The 25062-nt window shown below is 43.4% G+C and overlaps 3 protein-coding genes and 2 long non-coding RNA genes across 5 annotated transcripts; 4 read left to right on the top strand and 1 right to left on the bottom strand.

Annotated features, from left to right (window-relative positions):
• Nucleotides 1–2149: 2149 nt before the first annotated feature.
• On the top strand, nucleotides 2150–4150 carry LOC124657010. The gene is made up of 6 exons (XM_047195643.1): nucleotides 2150–2189; nucleotides 2283–2350; nucleotides 2438–2598; nucleotides 2674–2755; nucleotides 3302–3422; nucleotides 3725–4150. The coding sequence occupies exons 1-5, from the start codon at nucleotides 2150–2152 to the stop codon at nucleotides 3413–3415; spliced, it is 465 nt and encodes a 154-aa protein (XP_047051599.1). The 3' UTR covers nucleotides 3416–3422; nucleotides 3725–4150.
• A 127-nt stretch (nucleotides 4151–4277) lies between these two features.
• LOC124655245 lies at nucleotides 4278–9841 on the top strand. The gene is made up of 3 exons (XR_006988611.1): nucleotides 4278–4539; nucleotides 7800–7899; nucleotides 9367–9841. It is a non-coding gene; the product is annotated as an uncharacterized LOC124655245 (long non-coding RNA).
• On the bottom strand, nucleotides 4946–9842 carry LOC124655244 (65-kDa microtubule-associated protein 6-like). Its single transcript, XM_047194172.1, has 12 exons — nucleotides 9595–9842; nucleotides 8526–8729; nucleotides 7605–7862; nucleotides 7153–7368; nucleotides 6908–7063; nucleotides 6648–6807; nucleotides 6400–6551; nucleotides 6115–6202; nucleotides 5967–6040; nucleotides 5809–5883; nucleotides 5371–5720; nucleotides 4946–5272 (listed from the first exon to the last, which is right to left on the bottom strand). The coding sequence occupies exons 1-11, from the start codon at nucleotides 9643–9645 to the stop codon at nucleotides 5385–5387; spliced, it is 1770 nt and encodes a 589-aa protein (XP_047050128.1). The 5' UTR covers nucleotides 9646–9842; the 3' UTR covers nucleotides 4946–5272; nucleotides 5371–5384.
• Nucleotides 9843–9892: 50 nt separating this feature from the next.
• LOC124655246 lies at nucleotides 9893–10967 on the top strand. Its single transcript, XR_006988612.1, has 2 exons — nucleotides 9893–10610; nucleotides 10686–10967. It is a non-coding gene; the product is annotated as an uncharacterized LOC124655246 (long non-coding RNA).
• Nucleotides 10968–23186: 12219 nt separating this feature from the next.
• LOC124657744 (protein HVA22-like) lies at nucleotides 23187–24358 on the top strand. The gene is made up of 5 exons (XM_047196260.1): nucleotides 23187–23307; nucleotides 23397–23423; nucleotides 23557–23679; nucleotides 23835–24009; nucleotides 24090–24358. The coding sequence occupies exons 1-5, from the start codon at nucleotides 23261–23263 to the stop codon at nucleotides 24111–24113; spliced, it is 396 nt and encodes a 131-aa protein (XP_047052216.1). The 5' UTR covers nucleotides 23187–23260; the 3' UTR covers nucleotides 24114–24358.
• Nucleotides 24359–25062: the final 704 nt, after the last annotated feature.

Here is a 25062-nt window from a genome sequence, read left to right as displayed (position 1 = left end):
TAACATCGAGCCCTCCACCTCCGCCGATGACCTCCATCGACGCATACCGATTCCGGCCACCCGCGCTCAATTTCGGCCAGCTGCAGTTGATTCCGAGCAGATTGAGGGCTCATGGTGTCCCATCCGTCTGCTCGGTGGCCATTCACTGTCCCGTTGCCTCCCGTTAAGTCCCCCACACAGACTGGGCTAGGTCCTGGTGTGCGTGTGCGGCCGATGTTCGTGGGCAGCGGCGACAACAGTCAGCGATTGGAGGCGTCAGCGAGTGTGCCATGTGCAGCGTCGGTGAGGGTGGGAGGGCGGCGGGCATGGGCAGGCCGGTGTCTAGCTAGGCGTGCCATGGAAAAGGAAAAGAGAATAGGGAGAGAAAAAGAAGAGAAAAAAGTGTAACCCAGTGACATGTGGGTCCCATGTGCCCTTAGCTAGTTTTGGGTTGCTATCATAAAAGTGATATCAAAGCACAATTTGACTAGGATTGCTATACCTTCTCTCTTTCCTTCTTATATCAAAATTTTAGCAATCTATTATAGCAATGCTATTAGAGAAGCTCTCACGCCACCGGAGTTCGCGTGCTTACATTGGTTTTGTTTTTGGAGATGCACATAAACCTATCAAAAGACTGAATGATTTTCATATTGGTAGATACTATCAGACTACCGGTCAATAACGAGCCAAGTCAACCTGTGGTAATCCATGCCTAGTTTTCTTCCGGTGGACATCCATATTTTGTTCAAGAAGACGAAAACTGTGCATCCTTATTTACATGCCTAAATGGACCAAATTAGAATAAAGTATTCTGGAGTACTCCACTTCCTCGCTCTCTCCCCTCTCGTATAGCTACATGACGTGAGAGTCGCCGCGTGCGTTCCGGGCCGAACCAAAGCCGTTCACGCCGGCGCTGCCGGCCGGAGATGGTGGAGGGTAGGTGCCGACCTCTGTAGAGTAGGATGTAGTCTAGGTTTTCCCCCGTTATAGAGTCTTGGAGTAGAGGGCCCGATCTTTTGGGCAAGATCTGGCAGTTCCTGGTTTGGAGGTTCGATGTTGCTAATATCCGGTGGCAGGAGGTGGAGCATGTGGAGAAGTTTCAGCCAGGCATCTCCGCTAATAAGCCCTGGTCGAGCTTTCCTGCTTTGATGCTCCAGTGCGGCACCAAGCAGTGGTTGTCGAGCTCCTCGTTTCTCTTGGCCGACCGTGGTGGCGAGGGAGGAAGCGGGTCGAGCCCAGCTGCGAGCTCAAGGTACAAGCGATGATGCCTTCTTCCTGGAGGTCTTGAAGTCTTCTTCTTCCTCTTGGCCGACCATGGTGGCGGGGGAGAGTTTAGAGATTGTTTCTTTGCTTTTGGATCAAGAAGGCGGTGGGGTGGTCGAGTGCTAACTCGGGCAAGCACTCTGGAAGCGATTGTTTTTCGCGGAGTTCCCAAGTGGCAGCTGCTGTGCGTCGTCGTTATCTATGGCAGATGAAGCCACTCCAATCTCGGGCACGATGATGGCCCGAGCTTCCTCCAAGACGTTGCGCCGATGTGGAGGATCTTCCCCACTCCCGGCACCCGAGCCTTGAGGCCTTGCAGCTGCGGTGGAGAAGACAATGGACCTGATTGCGTTTTTATTTTCTTTCCCAATGTCTTCCTTGTAAAAGTACTAGACTATCTTTTATTCCCCTATCTCTTGGGGTCTTTGTTGTAAGTTTGTACCCACCGCTGGAGTAATGAAGCTTTCAGGGCCTCAGGCCCCTACCCGTTCAAAAAAAAAAGGATCGAATTCTGGTCTCCCAAGACTATGTGAGCGGGCCGTCAGTTGACTAGTCCAAGCAGTCTACAAGAAGCCTCCCAGCGCTTCAGTCAGTTTCCTGCACACGGCCCAGAACAGCATTCTCAAAACCAAAAAGGCCCAGAACGGCGGGCCGCCGGACAACACAGCCGCCGTCTCCCCGCGCGGCGCGACGCCGGAGAACCTCACAGCGCCGAACAGGAACACCTTGCCGTGCGCCGCCCGCTTGTCTCGGCGGGGTTCATCGCCGAGAGGCTGACCGGAAGCGCGTGCCGCCAACACCGACGCGGAGGCGGCGGCTTAGCTGTTTCCTCGCCGCAGCTCCGTGAAGCCCCAACCGGCCCTCTCTTCTCCCCAGACGCCACGCGCCGGGAACATCGGGGAGGATGGCCGGATTGGCCTTCAGCGCCTTGCCTCTCGCCGCAGGTCGCAACCGCTCGCCGCGCCTTGTACCAGCATCTCTCTGCTTTTCCTAGCCTTATCCTCACCCCCTCCACCTCGATTCTGCATCGTTTCCAGGCCCGTCTCCGCTTCGGTTGCGCAATCCGGCTCCCGTCTGCGGCCTAGCGAGCCCTCCACTGCTCAAGGTAAGCCGGAATCCTATTCCCGTGCTCTTGCTCTTCTTCGCGGTGGTTACTAATGCAGTGCTGCATATACATGTCTGTCGGTTACAGGTTGCCAAGCCGCAATCCTTTGTCCTTCGCCGATTCGCTCCGGCCAGCCGGCGAATATTTACGGCTGCGTCGTCCAGTGGGCGTCAGGGGCTTCGGACCAGCCAATACCAGTTTGATGACGACGAGCCGCTCTGGCTGGCGGTGGTCAGAGAATTCGCTGCGTAAGTAGAGATCTTCTCTACCTGCTTTTGCTGTTCGAGGATAAGACTGAATTAGAAATTCCTTCTGTTGTATAGGGGTTTGAGGAGCTTTGTGGCCTTCTTGGCTGATCAGCCGAGACAGTTGAAGCACCTGGAGTGGCCAGGCTTTCAGAATACGGTATGCCTCTTGCATTTAAATTTTATTTCTAGGTTCGTGTGGTTCAAGTTTTGGCTTGGTACATTGTTAGCAATGCAGTGTAGCACCCTTGTGGCTTTATGAGTTTAGCACTTAATGAGTTTGGACCTGTGAAGATGTGCTGAACTTGCTATATGTGTGGGGATGTGCTCTAGTGTATGGTGCATAGTGATGCAGTAGATTGGTTATAACATTGTAGTATTCATAGTCCATAATCTTGACAAGTTCACAATTCAAAAGGAATACTCAAACTGTGAACCTTATATCCTTCAATAAAGGACTAAGTTATGCCCTTATCCTGATTGCCCTGTTTTCATCTTCTATGAATCTTCAAGTACATCATACTATATGGTGATCATTTTAATTTTTTTTAGAATGCATTGTGATGGTTTTAGTTGTTGGTCAGTTTTTCTACCGCGCCATATTATTGTGATCATTTTACTGCTTTAGGACGCCAAGATATGCTGCTGAATCATCTATGTCATGTTTTCCCATGCCTATGTTTAACCAAATCATTTCGATTGGCAGTTGAGGACGGCTACACTCACTCTCATACTTGTTGCGGTGTTCATTGTCGCGTTGTCTTCTGTGGATGCCGCCCTTTCATATATTTTGTCATGGCTACTTCGGAAATCTGCATAGTTTAATGGTATGCTACTTGTTTCCTAACATGCATGTAATTACTTTTGGGATATCTTGGTCTACTGTTAGCTGCCAACATCCCCCTCCTCCGTTGAGTTTCCTTCATGCTATTCATGTATGATTGCATCACATTCTCATACAAGTGTACAATGTCTGTTGCTCAAACGAAATACTGTGAAAGGATCACATAGCTCAATGGATTGAAGTATTATCCATTTTTCATGCTGTTGATTGTTGACTGTTGAGTAGGCTGCCAAGTAATTTATTGCGTAAGTCTGAATTTCTTGTTGTTGCTTGTATACTGTGCAGACGTGGTAAGTTATGAAGGAGTAGATGATGCTATACAGAACAGAACTAGGGAGAAGGTGGTGGTTGTCCCAGTGCATCATGTTATCCTGACAAGGTTGAGAGAATCAAAAGGAATGCTCTGCAACTGAAAATCATTTGTTGCAATTGTATAATGTATTTATGTAGTTGTTTACTATGGGAGCTGAATGCTAACTATTTGGTTAAGAGAGGAAAGAAGATGCATTTGCTCTAACTGTTGAATTTAATTAAAAGTCTAGTGGCCGTGAGCTCTGGTTAAATGTGCTCAGTCAGTGACACTCTAAACTTGTTACTTTGGGCAGGATTTTTCCACTTGTAAACATGTCGGTGTATCTGTGAGGATCTGGAGAAATTTGCATTTTTCAGACGCTATAATGGAATTAAGATATGTGTACTGAAGTGATTAAACCTTTTATTTCTCAAACATGGATCTAAATGTGGGTTATTTTGTATTAGAATAAGCAATTAAGCCCTGATTCATTGTTTTTACAGAAAGACCACCCTGGGTCATTGTAGACCTCAGGTAAGCACTTTCGAAGTGTACATGCACAGATATAAAATATTTGGCCGGTGGCAAGCAACTATCGTATGACCACCAGCATGGAGTATCTGATTTGGAATTTCGTTGATGGAACTGAATCTAACCATTACCCCTACAGTTCTGTAGACCTGGAAGTTATTCTCCGTGGAGAATGTCAGGTGATGCGCACCATGTGGAGAGACGAGGGGGAGAAGATGAATAAGGAGGTCGAGTTGACCGAAGACTAAGCAGCGGAGGGCTCATTGTCTTCCTCCAGGTTCTCTCCCATAATTACATATTTTGTGACGCTGAATCAACTGGGTTGTCTTTGAATCACAAGCCGCACCATTTTATTCATGTTTTATACTTGTGAGGAAAGTGCAATTCCTTCTTGATGGAAACACACACCTCATGGGATGGGGGAACAAATGACAAAGAGTGTGATTATCATTTTGAAGTTCTCATCTCCATTCATTTGTTTCCCCTTGTATCATCCAAAAAAAACATATTCTTTAATGTCTAGGATCACCCGCACATTTTTTTTAAATATTTATCCTCACAGAATTGACAACTCACAGTAGGGACAAGCACACATGCATTTTTTTAAGGGAGTCCAGCTTTTCTGTTCAGAAACTAAGGTTTCCAAATGTATATTACACAATAGGAAGAACAGAAACTCAAACTACTGCAGAAGTATGGATCTCTATATAGGTTTCAAACTATGTTTGAAAGGTTGCAACACGTGGGCCAATCACATAAATTATGATATGGTACAAGTCACTTCCCCCAATCACTCTCTACATCATTCACCTAATCGTCAATCTACTTGAGCCATCAGCTCGGAACATCAACTGCAAACCCAAACCAAGTCAACCAATTCAGTGCTTGCTTCCACTAGTCAACAATACTAGCTAAATACAACACATCAGTAATGTACACACAAATACAAGAACCTCGTAGAAGCTCCATTTACAATGCTAATTACTTGACAATCGACCCAATAGATTGACCTGCCAAAATAATTAACATAACACATAGTTTAACTGCCAACATAAAGAAATGCTTGAAAGATTGTTAGAAGCAATGCATCAAGAGATTGTGACAGTACCAGGAATACTGGAATCATCCCATAGAAGGGGATTCCGGTTCAGAACCACTAATGGATGTAAATGTCGATAGTGAATCATCGCCAAAATTCAATTGTGATACTGATAGCCTCCTTGAATCACCAAAGTATCTATTATAGCGACTGGAATATGATTTGGGTGTTGAAAGCTCAGGGGTAGCACTTCCAAGGGATGATCGCCTAGGTGTTGGAGTCATTAGCCCATTACTGCTTCCATTTGAACGATACCCGTTTGTCTTTCTAGTCATGCTAGTTGTCCTCTTTGGGCTTGGTTTAGAGCCAAACATCGCTTCTTTCTCTGCAAGTAGGATGCTCTCCAATTTCTTCTGGTCCTGCAACATTTAGGAAAAGTCATGTTAAGGTGAGAATATGCATTATTATTTTTCAATTGAAAAGAGGGATTTGGCAAACAATCGCTACCCGGTATCTCCGTTTTTCTTCTTCTTTTTGATACCTGTTAAGTCTGTACTCTTCTAAAACAGACACCAACCGTCCCTGTGTAAGTCAGTAAATATATGTCAATAAATCAACGCAGAAAAACATAAGTCTCTACACTGCTGATCAAATTGTATACATACCCCATCATATAGGAAGGGCTTATTTCTTGCATTTTCCCAAGCGAAGGTTCGGTTTATCAGGTTCTCCACCATAGCTGAAAAAGATATGTCATGCATTGCAATAACGGAAATCTATGAATAGTTCTCCAGCACTGGAAATAAAACCTACCTGGAATTTTAGTGACCAAAATACGTGCCTTTTCAGCCCTTTTAAGGTTGACATGAGCACCTCTTCCAGAACTGTACCTCTTCGAGTCCTGCAAAAGACTCTTGTTGTCACTTTTCATGTTTTGGATAACCACGTGATTATCTGGAATAATGATTCATTAATGCTGTGTCGCCACCCATACTGTGGTGCTTTCAGCTGTAGTGAATCAGGTACTTTGTGCAACAGTGAAGATGCATGCTTAGAATTTGAGCACTTTAATTTGAAAGAAAATATGTTTGAAAAGACCTGGTTATATTCTTCAAGCCAAGCCTCTTCATCACAAGCAGCAATCCATTTATTTATCCTGTCCATAATATCTTTTCGACTTAGTGACTCTTCCTTTGCTTTCAGTATTTGTGATTCGATGTTTGCCAGAAGCTCCGAAGGGTCAATAGTGCCTGAATGCAACATGGGCAACCGAGTGACAATTTGTAAGAGAGTAACCACAGTCCACAGGTGTAGATTGTACTTGAGCAAGATGCATAAAATATTACCAGAATCAATCAGTGTGTTAGTTTGCTCAGGGGCTGTGCTGAGATCAGGTTCTATGTGTGCATTCTTGCATATATCTTCCAACTCTGTCCTTCTCTTCAAAACAATTTCTTTCAGTCTGCTGGTTTTAAGTTCAGTTAACCTCTCAACCTCAGCTTCCATCTACATAAGAAATAGCATCCCAGATTGTAAAAAAGAATAATTAAGGTAAGCACCAAAAAAATCTATTAAATAAAAGAAAGCAAAGGCGAGCTGGTGAAACCTTCTCAATTGTTTCCTGAGAGAGAACACCACAGGATGTGATTCCTTCTTCTGGTGTTATGAGAATGCTGATTACTTTGCTGAATTGTCTCTTCTCCTCTTCAGAAGAGTCCATTATTTTCCAGAGCTGACATAATGATTCCATTGTGTCTCTCATCTATAGGGAATTGATTGTTTGAGAATTGGTTATGTCGAACCAGTGATAGCAAAAAAAAAAAAACCAAAAGAATAAAACCTTGTGAGTACCTTATCGATTCTAGATTTTCTCTCTGCTTTTAGGTTTGATATTGTGCTAGCAAGGCCTTCCAGTGTGCTATTGCTGATGTTTCTGGACTGGCCAACGCAATTCTGATGTAAACTGGGGTGAACTCCATTTACAGTCTTCCCAAAATCAATCCCAAGGACTCCACATAAAGAATGCACTTCATTTACGTACCCCAGAACTCTTTGAAGTCTATCAGACTGAATATATTGCATATAAGAATAAAAAATGTCATAATACATTATCGGATATATTGTTGCCAGTCAACACTCAATCCTAAAAGTTAAAATCCTGGCAAGGCATATTTTTTCTGAGTGAACTAGAATGAATGCTCATGCTTTATCAGCTACCCTGATTGTATTTACTCACAAGTACTGCAATGCAACAAAAAAAAGGAAAGGAACCAAGACTTCAGTATCCGGGAGGGTTTGTTTACCTTGTCTTTCTGAAGAGCACGGAGTTGTGCTTGCAAGCTATTAAGCTTCCTTGTTGACAAATCATGTTCATCAGCAGCAGTACTGTTTGCATTATCACCCTGATCATTGGGTTCGCTCAACTCAGATCGTATCTTCTCAATCTGTGATTGAATATCGTAATACTGCTTGATCCTTTCTTCTTTCTTGCATTTCAGGTTGTCGAGTACAGGAGCGACAACAGCAAGTTGTTCCCTGAGAGATACATAGCTCTTGTCTTTCTGCTCAAGTATTGAGAAATTAACAAAAGCATCATAGGTAAAAGATTAAATTCAACAATATTCTTCGTCAGAAGCCCACGTATCTTACAGCAAAATTAAATACAGTTTTATATGAACTTGAAAGAATGGGAGCAATTCATCTACAGTATCAATTAGGAGTTTGGATGGATTGACCTTTGCTGAAATAAACTGTGTAAAAACAAGTTAAAATGCATATATAGTAACATAGTACAACCATTAAGTTGTAGAAAAAGATACCCCCTCCGATCCAAATTAATTGACTCTACTTTGTCTAGATACGGATGTATCTAGACGCGTTTGTTGACTAGATACATCTGTGCTAGACAAAGTTGAATCGATTAATATGAATTGGAGGGAGTACTTGATCTCAAATTTTACTCTAGTTGAGAAGGGTTTGACTGAAGTATGACTAGTTGGCTACATTAGGATGGTGGTGCCCAGAGGGTTGCTATAAGTCCATAGCTACTTTAAAAAGAAGCAGGAAGCATCTCCCACCCCAATTTAATAAATCCACAACTTGAACCATGCATCAACAACAACAACATCCAAATTCCATCATTCCAAGGGAAGTTAACAACCGCACAGAAGGCCAACAGACAACCAACCCAATTAGTGCATCATCATCATGATTACTATGTATACCTTGAGATACAGCTTGTGCTCCCCTAGAGTAGCCATTAACAATGCAACTTCAGCTTCTTTGGTGGCCACAGACTGGTGCAGCTGGACCCTGGTCCGATTGGCATTGTCCACCTTCCTGCGGTACACCTCCAGGCATTCTCTTTCTATCTCTGACAAGACCTTGCTCTTCTCACCCTCACTCTCTCCTACCTCTGTCCAGATTTGCTGAGTGCCACAAACAACAGGGCGTGAGTTATGACTTGTGAGTAAGTAATGATGATGCTTCAACCTTTAGTTTGCCAGAAACAACAGGGCATGAGTGGGCAAAAATAAATGGAAACCTAACATGTTCTAGTTAACGCAGTAGAAGAAATTTTAGAGCAATTTTTGACCATTTGGAAGACGGTTATGTGCTCCCTGATCATCTTATTTTGCAAAAAATATACAGTGAAGTCATAACCAACTGGTGACATTACAGGTGAAAACAGAGTATCAGTTATCTAATAGATAATTTTTGTCCCATCTCACAACTACCTGGCGCACTAAACCTAATAGAATCAAGGAATTGCTTTTTGAGGTGCTGAAGAACCAGAAAGGTGAAAAAAGAGAGAAGTTTCCACAATAAAGCCACTGCTGAGGCGAGCAGTTCACCTGCCGAGGCAGCTCGCCACCAAGAAAAAAGAAAGACAGCAACGACACAAGGAAAACTCCCTTATCGCATAACTCAAATGAAAAGTTTGGACTTTTTCGCAGCTTATGTAACCCCGTGGACACTCAACTCTCTAGTCTCGTATCACAGAATAAACTCGTCACAGGAACACTAACCAAAACCAGTTCCCACTGTATTTTTTTCACATAGCAGAAGAGATGCAAAGCTGAAATTCTATTGTGCAAGGAAGCAGAAGAGTTAAGCGCAGACAAGAACAAATTGACGAAGAAAAGGCGCGAAGGAATCTCGAAGCACAGGAGGAAAAGCAGCGATATCTGAAGAGAAAGAATTCCAGACAAAAATGTGCTGCGATGCAAATTCTGTATTCAGCAAACAGAACTCCACTTCACTCAGCGGCAGCAAGCAAAGGCCAGCACGTACCTGAAGCTCTCTGAGCAAAGCGCCGCAGCCTGTACCCTCCATGCCCACCATGGAACCAAGCAACAGAGGAAGCAGCTAGCTCAAAGAAGAGAAGAGGAGAAAGGACAAGACGAGGAAAGGTAGCAAAGTCTCAGGCTTCTTCACCCCCCCCCCAGGCCTTTCAGGTACGCCGAGGTGAGCAGCTAGCGTCTGTGCTTTTAGCCTCGTCTCCCTCCTTGGGATTAGAAAACGAGAGAGAGAGAGAGAGAGAGAGAGAGAGAGAGAGAGAGAGAGAGAGAGAGAGAGAGAGAGAGAGAGAGAGAGAGAGAGAGAGAGAAAGCATGCACCAAATGCAGGCGACCTATGGATCAAAGGAGCCCTTTTCCTGCTATATTTGTTGCTTTCTGCTGCTGGAAGGGATGGAATGCAGGGAAGGAAGGACTGAAACGGCGAGAGTGCATGGGAATTTGGGTTGGCTGGGTTTTTGCTAGTGTCTGTTCCGGGAGGTTCTTTGCTGCTTTTGTTTCGGGAGGTTGGGGATGGTGGAGAGAAGAGGCAACGGAGGGTGGTGGCCTTTGTCTTTCCTTCTTTATTTAATGGTGTGGTAAGGTGTGTGGCTGTGAACGGAAGATTCCCTCTGAATTTTGTTACTAAACCTGAATGATTTGGTCTAGCTAGTGCTCAAAGTACACTTTAACATATCTGAAAAAAGTACTCTTAAACAAAGAAACAGAAAGATGTTGCCACACTGTGTACCCCGTCAATTGCTACAGGTATTTGCCAGGATTGACAGAAGCTGCTAGTCATTTCTGAACTGTCACTTAGGCTATACCATCACCTCTAGTCCTGTACACCAGGACATGCTACGTAGAAATTACCAACATTTTTTTTTACAGCAGACCAGGAGCAGCACTAGAATGGTACCAGCGTACTGCAGCTTTCACCTACACTTGTCGTGAACTGTGAAGGAGAGAGGGGAGAGGCCTTGAAGTTGCAATGGAAGCTCACCCAATCCACCTGATCGACCTGGGCACAGGGTACGTTCCTGAACCGAACCCTCCCTGATATACGCCCTCGCGCCATTAACTACTGTTGCCGCTTTTATGCTGTAGTGGGCGATACCCATGGGATCATGTGATGATGTTCTTTGTCCGGAAATTGCCATCTCTGGGGCGTGCAAAGTGGCAAGTCCGAACGGCCTTCACGATCGACGACCTAACAAAAGGTACGTAGAGCCAACCGTCACTCCACATGTCTACCACGACATTCTCGCGAAAACGGTGGATCTTCGATTTGACCGCTGTCGAACGCGGCGTGCGTGTATGTTTCCCAAGATGTGGGTGAAATTCTCACGTTCCTGATCGGAGCCTGGCTACTAACATCTTTTAACTGAACCTCGCTAACTAACGTTGTGCCGCCTGCAATGGGATTTGGCTAGTGGGTGAAATAGCACGGTTAGGGCTGATAACCGGAAAACTCAGCCTCCCTGGGTAAATGAGTTTATTGTGCAAAAGGTTTGAGTTATTTGAGTTTAGCTTGAATTCAGGCTGGTTGGGTACAACCTAAACCGTATGTCGTTTTCTCCTTCCGCTTTAACCCTGTGGGTCAACTCATTTGTCCGAAACATTCACTTCCTCGTCCAAACATTATTTTCAAAAAAGTTTAGACATTAATTTTGTTTGAGAATCTAATTCGGTAATTGACCGGTTATCTTCTCAATGTTACCCAAATCGGAGGTTTTTATTCTTACGGGTACCCAAATCCATGCAGCTTAATTAGAACTTACAGCAGGTTGCACAGAGAAAAGGTCACTGTCCTACGGATTGATTTGAAGAACCCTCGGGAGTCAAGAACTTCCTGATTAATTGGCCACGACGAATGTGTTATGTTAGCTCCGTTGGAATGCAGCCAGCAAACCGAAGTCAACAGGATGGACCTTCTCAGCGCATGGATACCCGCTTGATTAGGCCAGAATAGGTGAGTGTTTGCATCTCTCGGTGGACGCTTGCGCCTGATTAATTAGGTCTGGTTAATCAATCATGCGGTCCGCGTCGGCGTAAATGATTGGGCCCGCCCGCGACTAGACATTCCCGAGCGATGAGAGCAAGCTGGGGCGTTCAGTTTGAAGTGGACGCCCGACCGAACTCCACAGTGACCCAAGAGCTTAATTGATCGAGCTGGGACATGGTTGGCCTCGTCCTCTACTGCATGCCCCTAACAAGATATGCGTCGCTGACGTGTAGGAGTATTATCTATACTTCTCAAGAAGGATTTTTGTCCTATCAGATTCTCGTGGCTAACTTGATTTGTGAAACCAATATTCAAGTGGGTGAAGCTAGCAGAAAAGCTAACTCTTCAAGTAGGCCTCGTTCTCCAAATTGTGAGCAAATGACCACTTACCATGCAACTAGGCAGTTCTTTTTCCCCAACTTAATTAAGTCAATTAAGATGATACAGATAGGTCCTAATTTGCGACCATCAAGGCAGCAATATTTTTCTCCAAATTGTGAGCAAAGCCAACTCTTCAAGCAGGCCTCGTTCTCCAAATTGTGAGCTTAGCATGCAGCTAGGCAGTTCCTTTTTCCCAACTTAAAGTGAAAAAGACTTCACTAAAAAAACTCGAATACTAGTCAATTAGGACGGCCTAACTAAAGGTCAGATAGATAGGTCCTAATTTGGGACCAACAAAATGCCCTACGCATACCTAAAGCTCCCGCATATTCAGGGGGGAGCCGACCGTGATCCAAACAAAAGAAGGGTGTCTCATGTCCGAAGAGAGCGATACCATGTCCCTACTCGGTGACATGTCACTGCATAGTATGCGCTTTGTGAACCGTGGCTGTGTCTGCCTGCGAGTGCGAGCTTATCTGCAAAGAAATGATTGCATGGTGATAGTACCTACCGTGTATGGATCAAGTTTGCACACGAGTGAGTGAGGGCCAAATGATTGCCTTATGGTTCGTGCCACTATATGGACATGTAGATGAGTTATGTGAAGTCATGCGTTATCAACATGTAGGTACATAACTCAAGGGAGATACATGCATGCATGTTGCATATATCGGTTTCTATACTGCAGAGCTACATAGAAGTATAGCGGTACCAGCTATTCAACTTCGGGACGGGACACCGGAAGAAGAAGATCATGACATGGCGTTGAGTTGAACCACGCAACAGAGAATTAAACCAATTGCTCATTTTTATTCTGGTTCCAATTCGAGCGAATGATTGATTGAGAGGGACGGCAGTCTGGTTGTAGCTAGCTGGATCAGGTGGAGCACAATTTGAAGTGTATGCTTAGGTAAGGGCAGCTTCAAAACGGTTCAAATAATTTTCTGGCAACAAATGTGTATCTGTTTTGGTCAAATTAGATCGGACTACAGATAGAAATGCGGCTGTGTTCTCCTTTATCCATTCGGGTCGGGGCAGCCTAGCGGCCAAATAGTTGTTCCGCGTTGGCCCTTTCCCTTTTCCTACTCTATTCGCCCAATTGGCCAATATATGAAGCAAGGAGGCCACAAAAATGGAATAGTACTAAAACATAGTTCACACGCAATAGCACCGAATGAAAATTGCAAAAGGGCACAAGTTTCATAGGGACTAGACAAATTGAAGATAGATATGTGATCATGGATAGGGTTTGTGGATGGCCATTTTCTTCTTCTTGGTGAGGCTCAAGTCGGTGAACATGACCCGGTTCTCCTTGGTGAACAATTTGGCCGTGGCTTCAATGGCATTGGCCTTGGCCTGTAGGGCCAGGACAAGCTCATCCTCTTACCTGGCTAGAGTTTTCGTGTCCTATTGTTAGCTCGAATCAAAACATATAGCTTATGTCCATCTGCGTCAGGTTAGTGACGAGACTATTTTACACATTGTGGACAAATATTGGAACCGTGGGTTTACTTAGCTCTGATCATTTTGTTGGTACTCTGAACTTACGCTGATATTCCGTTAGAATCGATAGTGAAACCCGGCCAGATTGTTGGGGTTGTGTGAAAAAAGCTACGGAGTACACGCCTGCACTTCCAACTAGATGTCTGAAAGAAACTTCCAATCTTAGGCATATAGAGTGCATGACTACCCTCGGACACAAAGTGATGCTTGCATCTCCCAACCGAATACACTCGTGATACTCCCATCTCCCTCCCATCGTACTATTATACCCTACCGGCGTAATTAAAAGAATACTAGCTACTCCTTAGAGTTGGTGTGCATCTTATTCGGTGTTATCGATCCGTTGCAATCTCAATGCTAGCTAGGTAGCTGTTGCAGGCACACTTGCGCGTCGAGGTCGGCCGGCCGACGCCCATCGAGATGAACGAAAAACTAGGTCGGCGACGGCGAGCCCGACAGTAATCCAAGGGCGCCATCGGAGTTAACTTTACCGACGGCTCCTGTTAAGCGCGGCAGTTCCACGCGGGCGGCGAATGCATGCAGCCCCACGGGGCTGTGTGGTGTGGTTAACCGCACGAGCCGGAGGCGGGGAGTGTCACCGTGCGGCAGCAGGCACCGGGAAGCCGGATCACCGGCCCCTCCTCTCTCGGACTACAGCTGCCTCCCACTGCCGCCGCACGGGGAATAATCCTTGCTTTGCATGCCGCAGCTGGTACGTGCGTGTCATCTCATCTGTAGGACTAGTAGCAGGTAAAGCTAGCAATAGGGAGCTGCCCTGCGACGTAGTACAGTACTCTTCCCCGGGGCCCAGCCGCAACTCGTACGTCGTCCATCCACCTGATGTGACCGCCCAACCGTACGTGCGCTTGTTCACACGCGCTACGTACGTACTCGATCGGTACTCCATCTCCTTGTCGTAGACGCCAGATTGGAGCCTGATGAGGTGACGATGACTGGATAATCATCATCATGGCGTTAAGTTCGCATCAGCAATTCATAGTCTAAGGACACGATTGCTTGCTCGCATTGGTTTTTCGGGGCGTTTGGTTCCGTGGAATTTAATTTAGGCACGTTTGGTAGCCTGGATGCACCACTGCGCTAGTAAGAAGAAACACACTATACACACGGGCCATGGGTAAAAAAGGTAAGTTGTTTGGTAGCCCGTGAAACCATTTTGCTCACCTGACAAAGAAGACAGCCCTCATTGTTTGGTTTCTCACATGCTTTTTTCTAACCTCACATATATGGCAACATGGTGACCTTACATCACCCATCAAAAGCATCGGCATGTCGTCGACCACGAAGCTAGCCACCACCATGGCACCGCCGTTCACGCCAGTAACAAGCATCACCACGTCGCCGACCACGAAGACGAACATTACCATGCCGCCACAACAATGGATTATCACCTCTCACTTCTCACCTATCATCATCACGAAGACGAACACCACAATGACACCGTCGTTCACGCCTATCACAAGCATTTCCATATCGCCGATCATGAAGCTGAATACCACCATGACACTGCCGGTCACAAGCATCACCACGTCGCCGACCACGAAGACGAACATCACCATGACACCGCTAGTCACAAGCATCACCGCGTCGCCGACCATGAAGACGAACACCACCATGACACCGCCGGTCACGCCAGTCACAAGCATCACCACGTCGCTGACCACGAAGATGAATACCACCATGATACCGCCGGTCACGCCAGTCACAAGCATCACCACGTCGCCGACCACGAAGACGAACATTACCATGCTGCCACAACCATGGATTATCACCTCTCACTTCTCACCTATCATCACCACGTCAGCGTTCATGAAGATGACAAGTGAGAAGTTGAGCAAGAGTATTCCAAACTATACTCACACACAACGTACGAATTATAATATACTAGCGAGTCATTTATCTATCCGTCTATATCCACCAAAATAAAAACCTTTGAGCATGAAAGTCATGCGAAATGGTGAGGTAAACCTACTCCTCAAAGGAAATTTCCAACAGTTGAGCGTGTGCGATGAATTTGGCAAAATTCACTCAAAAATTTATACCCGAAATTGATGATTTACGGCCGGCAAAACTCAAAACCGATTATCGAAATTGATTCATGTCATCGACACACATCTTTTTCATATAAAGCTTATTTTGATTCGAAGTATGTTTGTATTGATTTAGAGAGGGTGTATGGAATACTTTTAAGGGAGAGAAGTGGAAGCCCCTTCACTAGGAAGGTTGCATCCATCAAGCGCCCAAGTGAAGAGAACCCATGCATGCACGTCTAGAAACGATAGATTTGGGTGTTCCTCCAGGGCTTGACCAAAGGGTGCTTTGAGAAGCGGTTTGTGCAACAATGTGGGTGAGCCCAGGAAACCAAACGAGCCATTTTTCGTTGGCCGATGCGAGCCAAAGGGTTTGCAGGCTACCAAATGTGCCCGTGCCCTTTGTACCGGTTGATATCGTATGAGTGGAAACACGACTTGGGTTAACTTTGGTACTACGTTTGGATGCCAACAATCTGACTTGGGTTCGGTTGGAGAAACAAGATTCAGTTCGTTGGGTTGTATGCACACCGGGGAAGATTGTGGTTAACCAAACTAGTTCAATCATAATCACCTTTAATCTGCCTAACCATTTATCAATTCCTGATAAGGTCTACATGAAAAAGATGCGCCTCGATGTTGTGATTCCATTCCCATCACCGGTTCGTCGTTTTGCCGAGTGTTTCAAACTCGGTTTCATGTTCCTTTTTGAGCTATTTGTGGACGAGCTTTGTCAAATTTTTGCACATGGTCGACCATTTTAAAATTTCTTCAGGTAGTAGCTTCACCTCACCATTTTACACTAATTACGCGTTCAAAGTTTTCGGTTTCGACATTCGTAAACAAGTAGACCTATAACTATGTACAATATACTAGAAAGACGTCGATGTACTCGTATACAAATATTAAAATAGATAACTATGAACACAAAAGTTGTACGCAGATGAAGCTACTCCTCGAAGGAATTTTGAAACGCGTGAATGGTTGCAAAAAATCTAACTAAATTCAGCCAAAAAATCTTCAAACGGGACACGAAATGGCCATTCATACACTCCACTAAACCAAGAACCGTTCATGGAAATTGATTCGTAACATCAATACGCATCTTTTTCGTGTTCAACATATTTCAAACCGACTCACCGTTTCGTAGATCAGGGAGGATTAAAATGATACAAATTAGTGAGAAGGTTACATATGACTCGAGCCAAGAAGGACCCCATTTTCTCTCGCCGGAGCTTGGCCATGGAAAAATGCTTGAATCGAGCGTTCTTTTTGGGCCAACCTTTTCCTGTATTTTAGCTGCTTAGAGAATCATTTTATGCAAGGAATCTTTTCAATGTGGGCCTCCAAGCAGCCCGTTTTTATTTCCACGCATACAAAAAATCCATTGTGTGAAACCAATTAGGCCCTAAGCTCTTAGGGCATCGTCCGGGTTTGACGCAATGGACGTAAAATTTATCTTTTTTTGTGTGTTTGGGTAGAGTCCCAACACAAAATTATATCTTTCTCAATTTTTAGGTCGACCCCTGCTCCCGCGGTGCTATCCATTTTAGTTTTGATCGCAACTGTTGTGGGGAGGGTGAAAGGATCGTATGCCACCTAGGGGGGGTGAATAGGTGTATTATCAAATTTTAATTCTTTTTCAATTTAGGCTTGACATAAATGTAAATTATCTAGATATGCAATTATGTGAATTTACCTATATGATAAGATACAAGTAAGCAAAATACAATACAAGATACAAGTAGTAAATTGCGGTAAAGGATAGAAGTAACCGAGGTGGAGCACGCGGAGACACAAGGGTATGATTCCCGTAGTTCCTTCCTTGTAATGAGAAGTACGTTTACATTGGAGTGGTGTGGGGCCAAGGATGCGCCTATAGTTGCATGGTCTGCGTCTAGGTGTTGCTACTGCTGAGCATTGTGGTGGTGTTGGCAGCATCTGAGGCTCCCGTGACATTGTGGCAGGCTCAAACTCCACCATCCAGAAGGTTATGCTGGAAGGGCGGTGTCGTTCTCTCCTTGGAAGCGTTTCTTAGGGTGTTCATGGGATATAAGACAAAGAAAATGTCTCTCCAAACAACCTCAGACGGTCGCAATTTTGGACCGTTGCTAGACCATTTTAGCCTTCCAAAGTTTTTTGCCCCCAATGGATTTTTAGTAAGAATCGCCTCTAATAATATTGGAGCCGGTTGATACTTTCCAATGTCTCTTAATTTTTTTGCTCTTCAGCCATTTTAAGGGCGAACCACCTATATATACTCTTGAGGTGGATGTAATTCAAACCGCCTAGCGGTTGTTAGTTTGGCCTGATCCAATATACATATAATTGGTGGTGATTTGAATTATGAGCCGTCTAAGTTATTCTTCATGTTTGAATATATGATGAAGACACTACTAGTCTTTCGGTTCACCGGACTAGGCGGCGATGTCACGGTGTCGTTATATTCTTAAATACGTTCGGCTTGGCCATCTTGAGGGAGGTCGATGCAACACATTTGGAGTCTGGGGGGCGATGTGTTGTGTTGTCGGAGTTGGCTAGATGTTGGGCAAAACGGGTTATTTATCATTGAGTTTGTAGAGGTTGTGTTGTTTGCCGCTCAACAATGTATTGTGGTGTTGGTGTGGAGTGGTAGCCTTCTTGACGTTCTATCGAGGTGCGTGCAAAGTTGTATTCTTCTTAGCGTTGTATCGTGGTGCGGGCGGAGTTGTATTCTTCTTGGCGTTGTTTTGGCTATCTTAACCTTTCTTCTATATGATTGAGACACTATCCAGGATGTATTCTCGAAGAAAAAAAATAATGCTACTTGATCAAGTTGCCCTCTGTATTTGTACAAATGTGTACAATATAAATATAAACCAACATCAACTCTAATAGGATGTCGAGTGTTCCCCAATTTCTGTGTTTTACACCAACGCACACGGGAAATAGGGACACGAAAATCCAAAGAAGCTTGCAGGTTCATATTAGTACGTGTACGTTGGAGGGACGCTAGGTCGACTAGGCTAGAAATGTATCTAGGCCTGAGTACTCTTCGTACCTACAGGCTGCCGGCTGTTTCATCTCCATCCACAAGATCGGTGTTTCCCAGATGAACCTGGATGTATGCATCACCATGTAGTCGCTTTTTTTTTCCAACCCGCCATCTAATCGCTTGGTCGGACAATCACACAGTTTTTGGCATAGTAAAATCCGCACGTAGGTGAGACGCATCATACATGAATACAGGAGGGTGATATACACTGACATGGTCGGCCCTCCCCAGTCTTTGGGCTGGCCCAGTAATGTTTTTTTCACTTTTGGTTTTTCCATTCTTTTTTTGTTATTGTTTTCTGTTTTCTTATTGCGTTTTCTGAACAATTTTTTTTCTAACCAGAATTTTCTATTTTTTTAAAAAATTGAAATTTTGAATTTTTGATTATATTTGAATTAACATTTTTTTTGAAATTTTTGAGTATTTTTAATCTAAGTTTTTTTTTCAAAATTTGAATAAGTTTCGATCTTGAATAGTTTTTGAGGTTCAACATTTTTGACATTTAATTTTTTTTAAATTTAAACATTTTTTGAGATTGAACATTTTATTGAGATTTGAACTTTTACAAAATTAAACATTTTAAAAAACTTCAAATATTGTTTGAATACGAAAAAAATTCGAATATGAACATCTTACAAAATCTCAACAATTTTAATAATCCCTCTGATTCATATTAGTTGACACTGATATAGATGTATCTCGACATATTTTATTTGTAGGTACATCTATTTTAGCATCAAGTAATATGGGCCGAGGGAGTATATTATTCGAATCTTAAAAATAAAGAAATAAAAGAAAAAAATAAATAGACAAAGGAAAAAAGGAAAAAAGAAAATAAAGAAAAACAAAAAACAAAAAACAAAAAATAGAATTAAACTGCCAACTCGGCCAACAAAGCCGACCCATACACGCGGGGTGTGTGCGGCTAATCACCGACCTGATCGGTGTATAGGAATCGCCATGATCTCAGGGGCAAACCCTATACACCGACCAGGTCGGTGCGTACCGCGCGTGGTACGGGCCGGCCCAGTTAGGTGCGGGCTTCCTCGTTTTTTCTTTTTTTTGTTTCTCCTTTTTTGTTTCTTTTTTCCTATTTTTGTTTTCTTTTTTATTTTCTTATTTTTTCTGTTTGTTTCTTGTTACTTTTATTTTCAGATTTGAAAATCAAAAAATTTAAAAATGATTAAATATTAAAAATATTCAAATCTAAAAATGTTCAAATTTGTAAAATGTTCAAGCTTAGAAAATTTCAATTTAAAATTTGTTCAAATTAAAAAAATGTTTATGTTAAAGCTTGTTCAAATTAAAAAAATTTACCTTAAAATTTGTTCAAATAAAAAATGCCCATCTTAAAATTTGTACATATATTTTTTTAGAAATAAATTATTAAAATCAAATTTTAAAAAGAGATATTTTTGAAAAATGTTCAGATTAAAAATATACTTTTTAAAAACTGTTGTTCCAATACAAAAATTGTTCAAACTCGAAAATTGTTCAAGTATGAAATTTTTGAAATTCAAAACATTATATATAATATAAAAATTGTTCAAATTGTTCAAATAAAAAATTATTCATATATGAAAGATATTAATTTTTTGAAAATAATGTTCTTCAAGTTTTGAAACTTCGGATTTAAAACATTTTAGCTTTCAAAAAAGTACTAAAAAGAAAAGCAGAAAAAAAAGTGAAACGAAATGTTGAGCCGATCCAAACCACCCGCCTGGAGATGTGCTACGCCTGATCCATGCCGATCAGGTCGGCATACAGCATCGGGAGGTGCTATACACCACCCTGGTCGGTGCGGACCAGGCACCGCACCCCCAGGGTCCCTGTTGGGCCGGCCCAGTGACATTTGTTTTCGTTTTTTTTTTTCTGTTTTTCTCCTTTTCTGCTATTTCATTTCTTTTCTTTTTAAAAAATTTAAATTGCCAACGTGAATTTTTTTAGGAAAAACAAAAAATTTCAAATTTTTATATCTTCAAAAAATTGAAAGCATTATTTTCTAATTTTTTATTTTTTTATATGAACAATTTTTGGATTTGAACAATTTTCGATGTGAACAAATTTTAAATTTGAACAAATTTTACATTTGAACATTTTTTAAATTTGAACATTTTAAAATTTTAAAAAAAATTTGAATTTAAAACGAATTTCATATTTGAACGGTTTTTAAATTTGAACGGTTTTCAAATTTGAACGGTTTTTATATTTGAACGGTTTTCAAATTTGAACATTTTTTTAGTTTTTTTTTCAATTTTAACAATTTTTAAAAATTAAAATTTTCGAAACTAAAAAATATAAACAAAACCTTAAACAGAAAAAAAGAAAAAAGAAAAGAAAACAGAAAAAAAAAACCAGAAAAAAAAGCAAAAACGAACTGCACAGGCTAAACAGACCCAAATGAACCTGGCCCATACCCGACCAGGGGGTGTGCGGTGGCCGGTAGGCACCGACCTGGTCGGTGTATAGGTTTTTCCTACAGCATCCCCCGATCTCGGGGAGCGCATTGACACGCCAGCATCTCTTCTCGTGCCATGCAGCCCAGACAGATCCTCGACGCTCGTCCATGACGGGCTGGGCTGAAATTTGGGTGCTACATACGGATGAAACTGGGCCAGAAATACTGCAGCCCAAAAAGATACCGCGGCCGCACGCGCACGGGCACCCACGGTTGCGAATCTCGGTTTTGCTTTACGTTTTAGTACCACATCGCTCCCTCAAGCCAGCCGAGACCTGCTTTTAAGCTAGCCTGGCAGGGAGGTTAGCACCGGGCGGCAGGCCCGGTAAGCTATTAATTACTGAAAGTATTGATTATCTAGGTCTGTCTGCTGGGATTGGAAGACCACACGACACGTGTGGTTTGCTTTTTTTTTCAAGGCTATATTGTTCTGGTTAGAAAAGGTCAAAGTTTGGTCTTAGTAACTATTTTTTCTCTCACGCTTACAATATTTTCAAGGCAATCTGGGTCAAAAAAATCAAGTTGCAGCGCTGCAATTTTGCAATCTCAAGAAAGGTTTTCAAGGTTATTTTTTTCTGGTTAGAAAAAGTCAAAGTTTGGCCTTAGTAAATAACCTTTTTCTCTAACACTTACAAGGTTTTCAAGGCAATTCCGGTCAGAAAAATCAAGTTGCATCGCTGCAATTCGGTAACTATATATTTTTTTGCTTCACCGCTTACAAGGTTCCGTATTAGGATTCATCTCTGCTTTTATAAATATTAAAGCACCAACCACGGCACACCGCCGAGCGATACAAAGGTAGCGAAAAAATCTATTGAAAAGAAGATCCGATGCTATCAAGACAACGGATATCATAGAAAAAACATGCAAAAAGGGAGATAAAAAAACACGACTACTTTGCCTAGCATGAGCACATATGAAGACCTCAAGACAACGCCACGACCTATGGCACCAAAGCTCTACGGCAACACCCCAAGGAGGGTAACGGTGAAAACTGTGGTTGTCGCCTAGTCTTAAGTGGACATGGGTTTTCACTTGGAACTCTCACACAGTGCGGAGAACTGCGGCGACGTCCGCAAGTGGAAAGCGACACCAGCGATTTTTTTCTTAAACCTGAGATATTTGCATGTACTCGAGATGTGAATTGGTCTATTTAGGGCATATACAATGCTTGGCGCTAATATGGGTGCTTAGAGTGAAAAAATTAATCTCACAAAATTAAATCATCTGGTAAGCGCACAGGCTTCCATCGGTAGACGCTAGTATGCTAGACTGCTCTGCCCGTTTCCATCGGCGCTATATGTTCCAGAGAGTAAACAAATGGCAAGCCTCGCTGCCTTTCTTTGCATCGATGCCATAGGGATGCTAGGAATATTAAACGGAACTGCCGATCGGGCAGGGAATTAATCCTGGCGCCCGGGCCTACCCCCCCCCCCTTTGTACATGTCCTTAGAGGCTATCAAACAATATGTTATCGGGCGGCGGCCCCGTTTGTAGTTTACGATTAAGAGGCTGTAGAAGCTGTCTTAGCCTTTTTCTCGTATGAAATGTGATATGCCATGATGTATTCTATATGAAAAAAAAAGGAAGAAGCGAAGGTAATAGAACGCCGAGAACCAACCTGTGTTGGATGGCTAGGAGTCAGTGGTACCCCAAGCCCACTGAAATTTAAACCCTCTGTTTTGATACTTTGGTGTTTCATAAAGACGAAATATTCTTTTATTTTTCCGTCGATAGCGAGATACCTATGATCACTTCGTCTATGTCAAGACCCGATAGATCATCAGTTTCATGGACTCGATCTTTCCAAGATGCTCGAAGAGATAGGGTGAGCGTGTGTGCATTTATAAGGGTAAGTGTACGTGGTGTTTCGAAAAAAGTACAGTAATAGATCGCCGGCTTATCCCCTCCTGAATAAAAGGCGCGTCACGTGTGCAACGCTAACGTGCTCCTTGGCCCGAGAAGAGAAGGAAACAGCTAGACAAGGTGCCTCGCCCACGCGATGCGATTCGAGCCCAGTCGATCTCTGGTCGGGCCAGGGTCCGACCCAGCCAGCCTTGGACGCCATGTCCAAGCAAAGCACCAGATCCCTACGAGTAGGAGGGCCTCGCCATTACCGTGATGGCATAATAAAACCTGGCTCTTCGCCCTCCTTCTGCACATCGAATCCCAACAATCAAAAGTTCGATTAGAGCCGTGTGTTTACTTCCATCAAGATCGTGAGATCGATCCCAAGCTTAGCCGCCGGCGGAGATGGGTAAGACATGGGCTCTCATCACCCACCTCCACGCCCTCGCCGGGTAAGTGCCATGATGAATCCTTCTTCCTTTTGGATAAGTTGTCTCTGTAATTTGATCAGGTGACTGAGTGCTTTCTCTTGCGTGTGCAGGCCGAGCCTGACCCTGATATACCCGCTGTAAGTAGCTTGCTGATTTGCCCGATCAGTTTATCGTTCGATTGTTGTGCCTTGCCAGCTTATGCTCTCTACTGAAATTTTGATCAGCTGTATACTGGGTTGTACGTGTAACATGTTGGTTTTTTGGGACCAGGTACGCTTCGATCTGTGCGATGGAGAGCACGTCCAAACTGGACGACGGGCAATGGCTAGCCTATTGGATCATCTACTCCTTCCTTGCCCTATTTGAGATGGCAGCCGAGCGAGTTCTTTACTGGTAATTCAGACTACTACCTGTAATCTGTTCGGTTCTCGAAATTGGTCCATACACACTCTATGATTATGATCTTCCTGAAGATCTTGCCCCGATCGATGCATGCTACTCAGTATTCACCAACTGATGCAGAACATAATCGTGTCTTCTTGTTGCAGGATACCATTATGGTACGAGGTGAAACTGCTCTTCGTGGCGTGGCTGGTGCTGCCGCAGTTCAGGGGCGCCTCCTTCATCTACGATAAGTTCGTCAGGGAGCAGATCAGGAAGCACGGGGTGAAGCTGCACCACGGCCATGGCCACGACGCCGGCCACGCAGTGCACGTCCTCAGGGTAACAGCTTCGATCTTTAACTAAACCGGTGCTCCCTAGCTAGTCAGCTTCGATCTTTGATTGTTTTACCCAATGTGCAGGCTGAGCATCATGGCGTGCACTGAGGAGGAAAGGAACAATGCTATCAGCCCGTCCACAGAAGCGGGGAGTATATTCCCTTTCGCTCTCGAGCAGCAGCGTAACCCATGGTTGCTAGTTTGTGTAAGTTGCGAAAGATGCGCGCACGTGATAGTTTGGGTGTTGCTTGTGTCGTGAGAAGATGTAATCGCAGGGTCACAACACAATGGGTTGGGAATACTTGGGATATGAATGTACTACCTTCGATCATGTTTAATCGACGCCAACTATATATGTACTAGACCATTAAAGCGCGCGTTGCTGCGCCCGTCCTACTTCTGATATAATGATAACAATTATCGTCATATAAAGTTACAAAATATAGATGTTTGTGATGATGGTACAAGATTGTCTAGATCGCTAAGCTAAGAGTTCTATATTTTTAAAACAAATATATACAGTTCAGATTCAATTGATCCCCAAAACAAGCCTCTAATTCTCAACATAGCATACTTCCGCATAAGTAGGAAGAGTTTCAGTTTTAAACACACTAAATACATAGCTAGGAATTAACTTGATGCCTTAACATAAAAAATAGAAAACTTATGTGTACCTTAAGTCTACTTCTTATGCACATAAGGAGCATAACATCAGAGCTAAAAGGATCAGCCAATAAATTTTGGTTAACTCTGGCCAACTGGAATTATAATGGGTAAAATGAGCTAAAAATTGTGGACGGGCTTGGAATAGCTGCTTCATTGATGTGTGAGAGCACATGAGTAGAATAAAAGGTCCTTATCCGCCCAACTCTTTGATTTGAGATGCAAATTTGAGTGAAAAAATAATTGAACCGGCAATTCAACAAATAGGTATCTAGGGTAGATCATTATTTGCAAGCTTCCAAATAAAAGGAATTATCTGCACAGATTGAACCAACAGCATTTATATGGATATGTAGATTAAAACTATATATAAAAAATTGTCTTTAATAACACA

The sequence above is a fragment of the Lolium rigidum genome, chromosome 5 (genome assembly GCF_022539505.1).
Source record: "Lolium rigidum isolate FL_2022 chromosome 5, APGP_CSIRO_Lrig_0.1, whole genome shotgun sequence".
In the NCBI taxonomy this organism is placed as follows: domain Eukaryota; kingdom Viridiplantae; phylum Streptophyta; class Magnoliopsida; order Poales; family Poaceae; genus Lolium; species Lolium rigidum.
The sequence above is the reverse complement of the archived record's forward strand: the minus strand, read 5'-3'. Positions and strand labels throughout refer to the sequence as shown.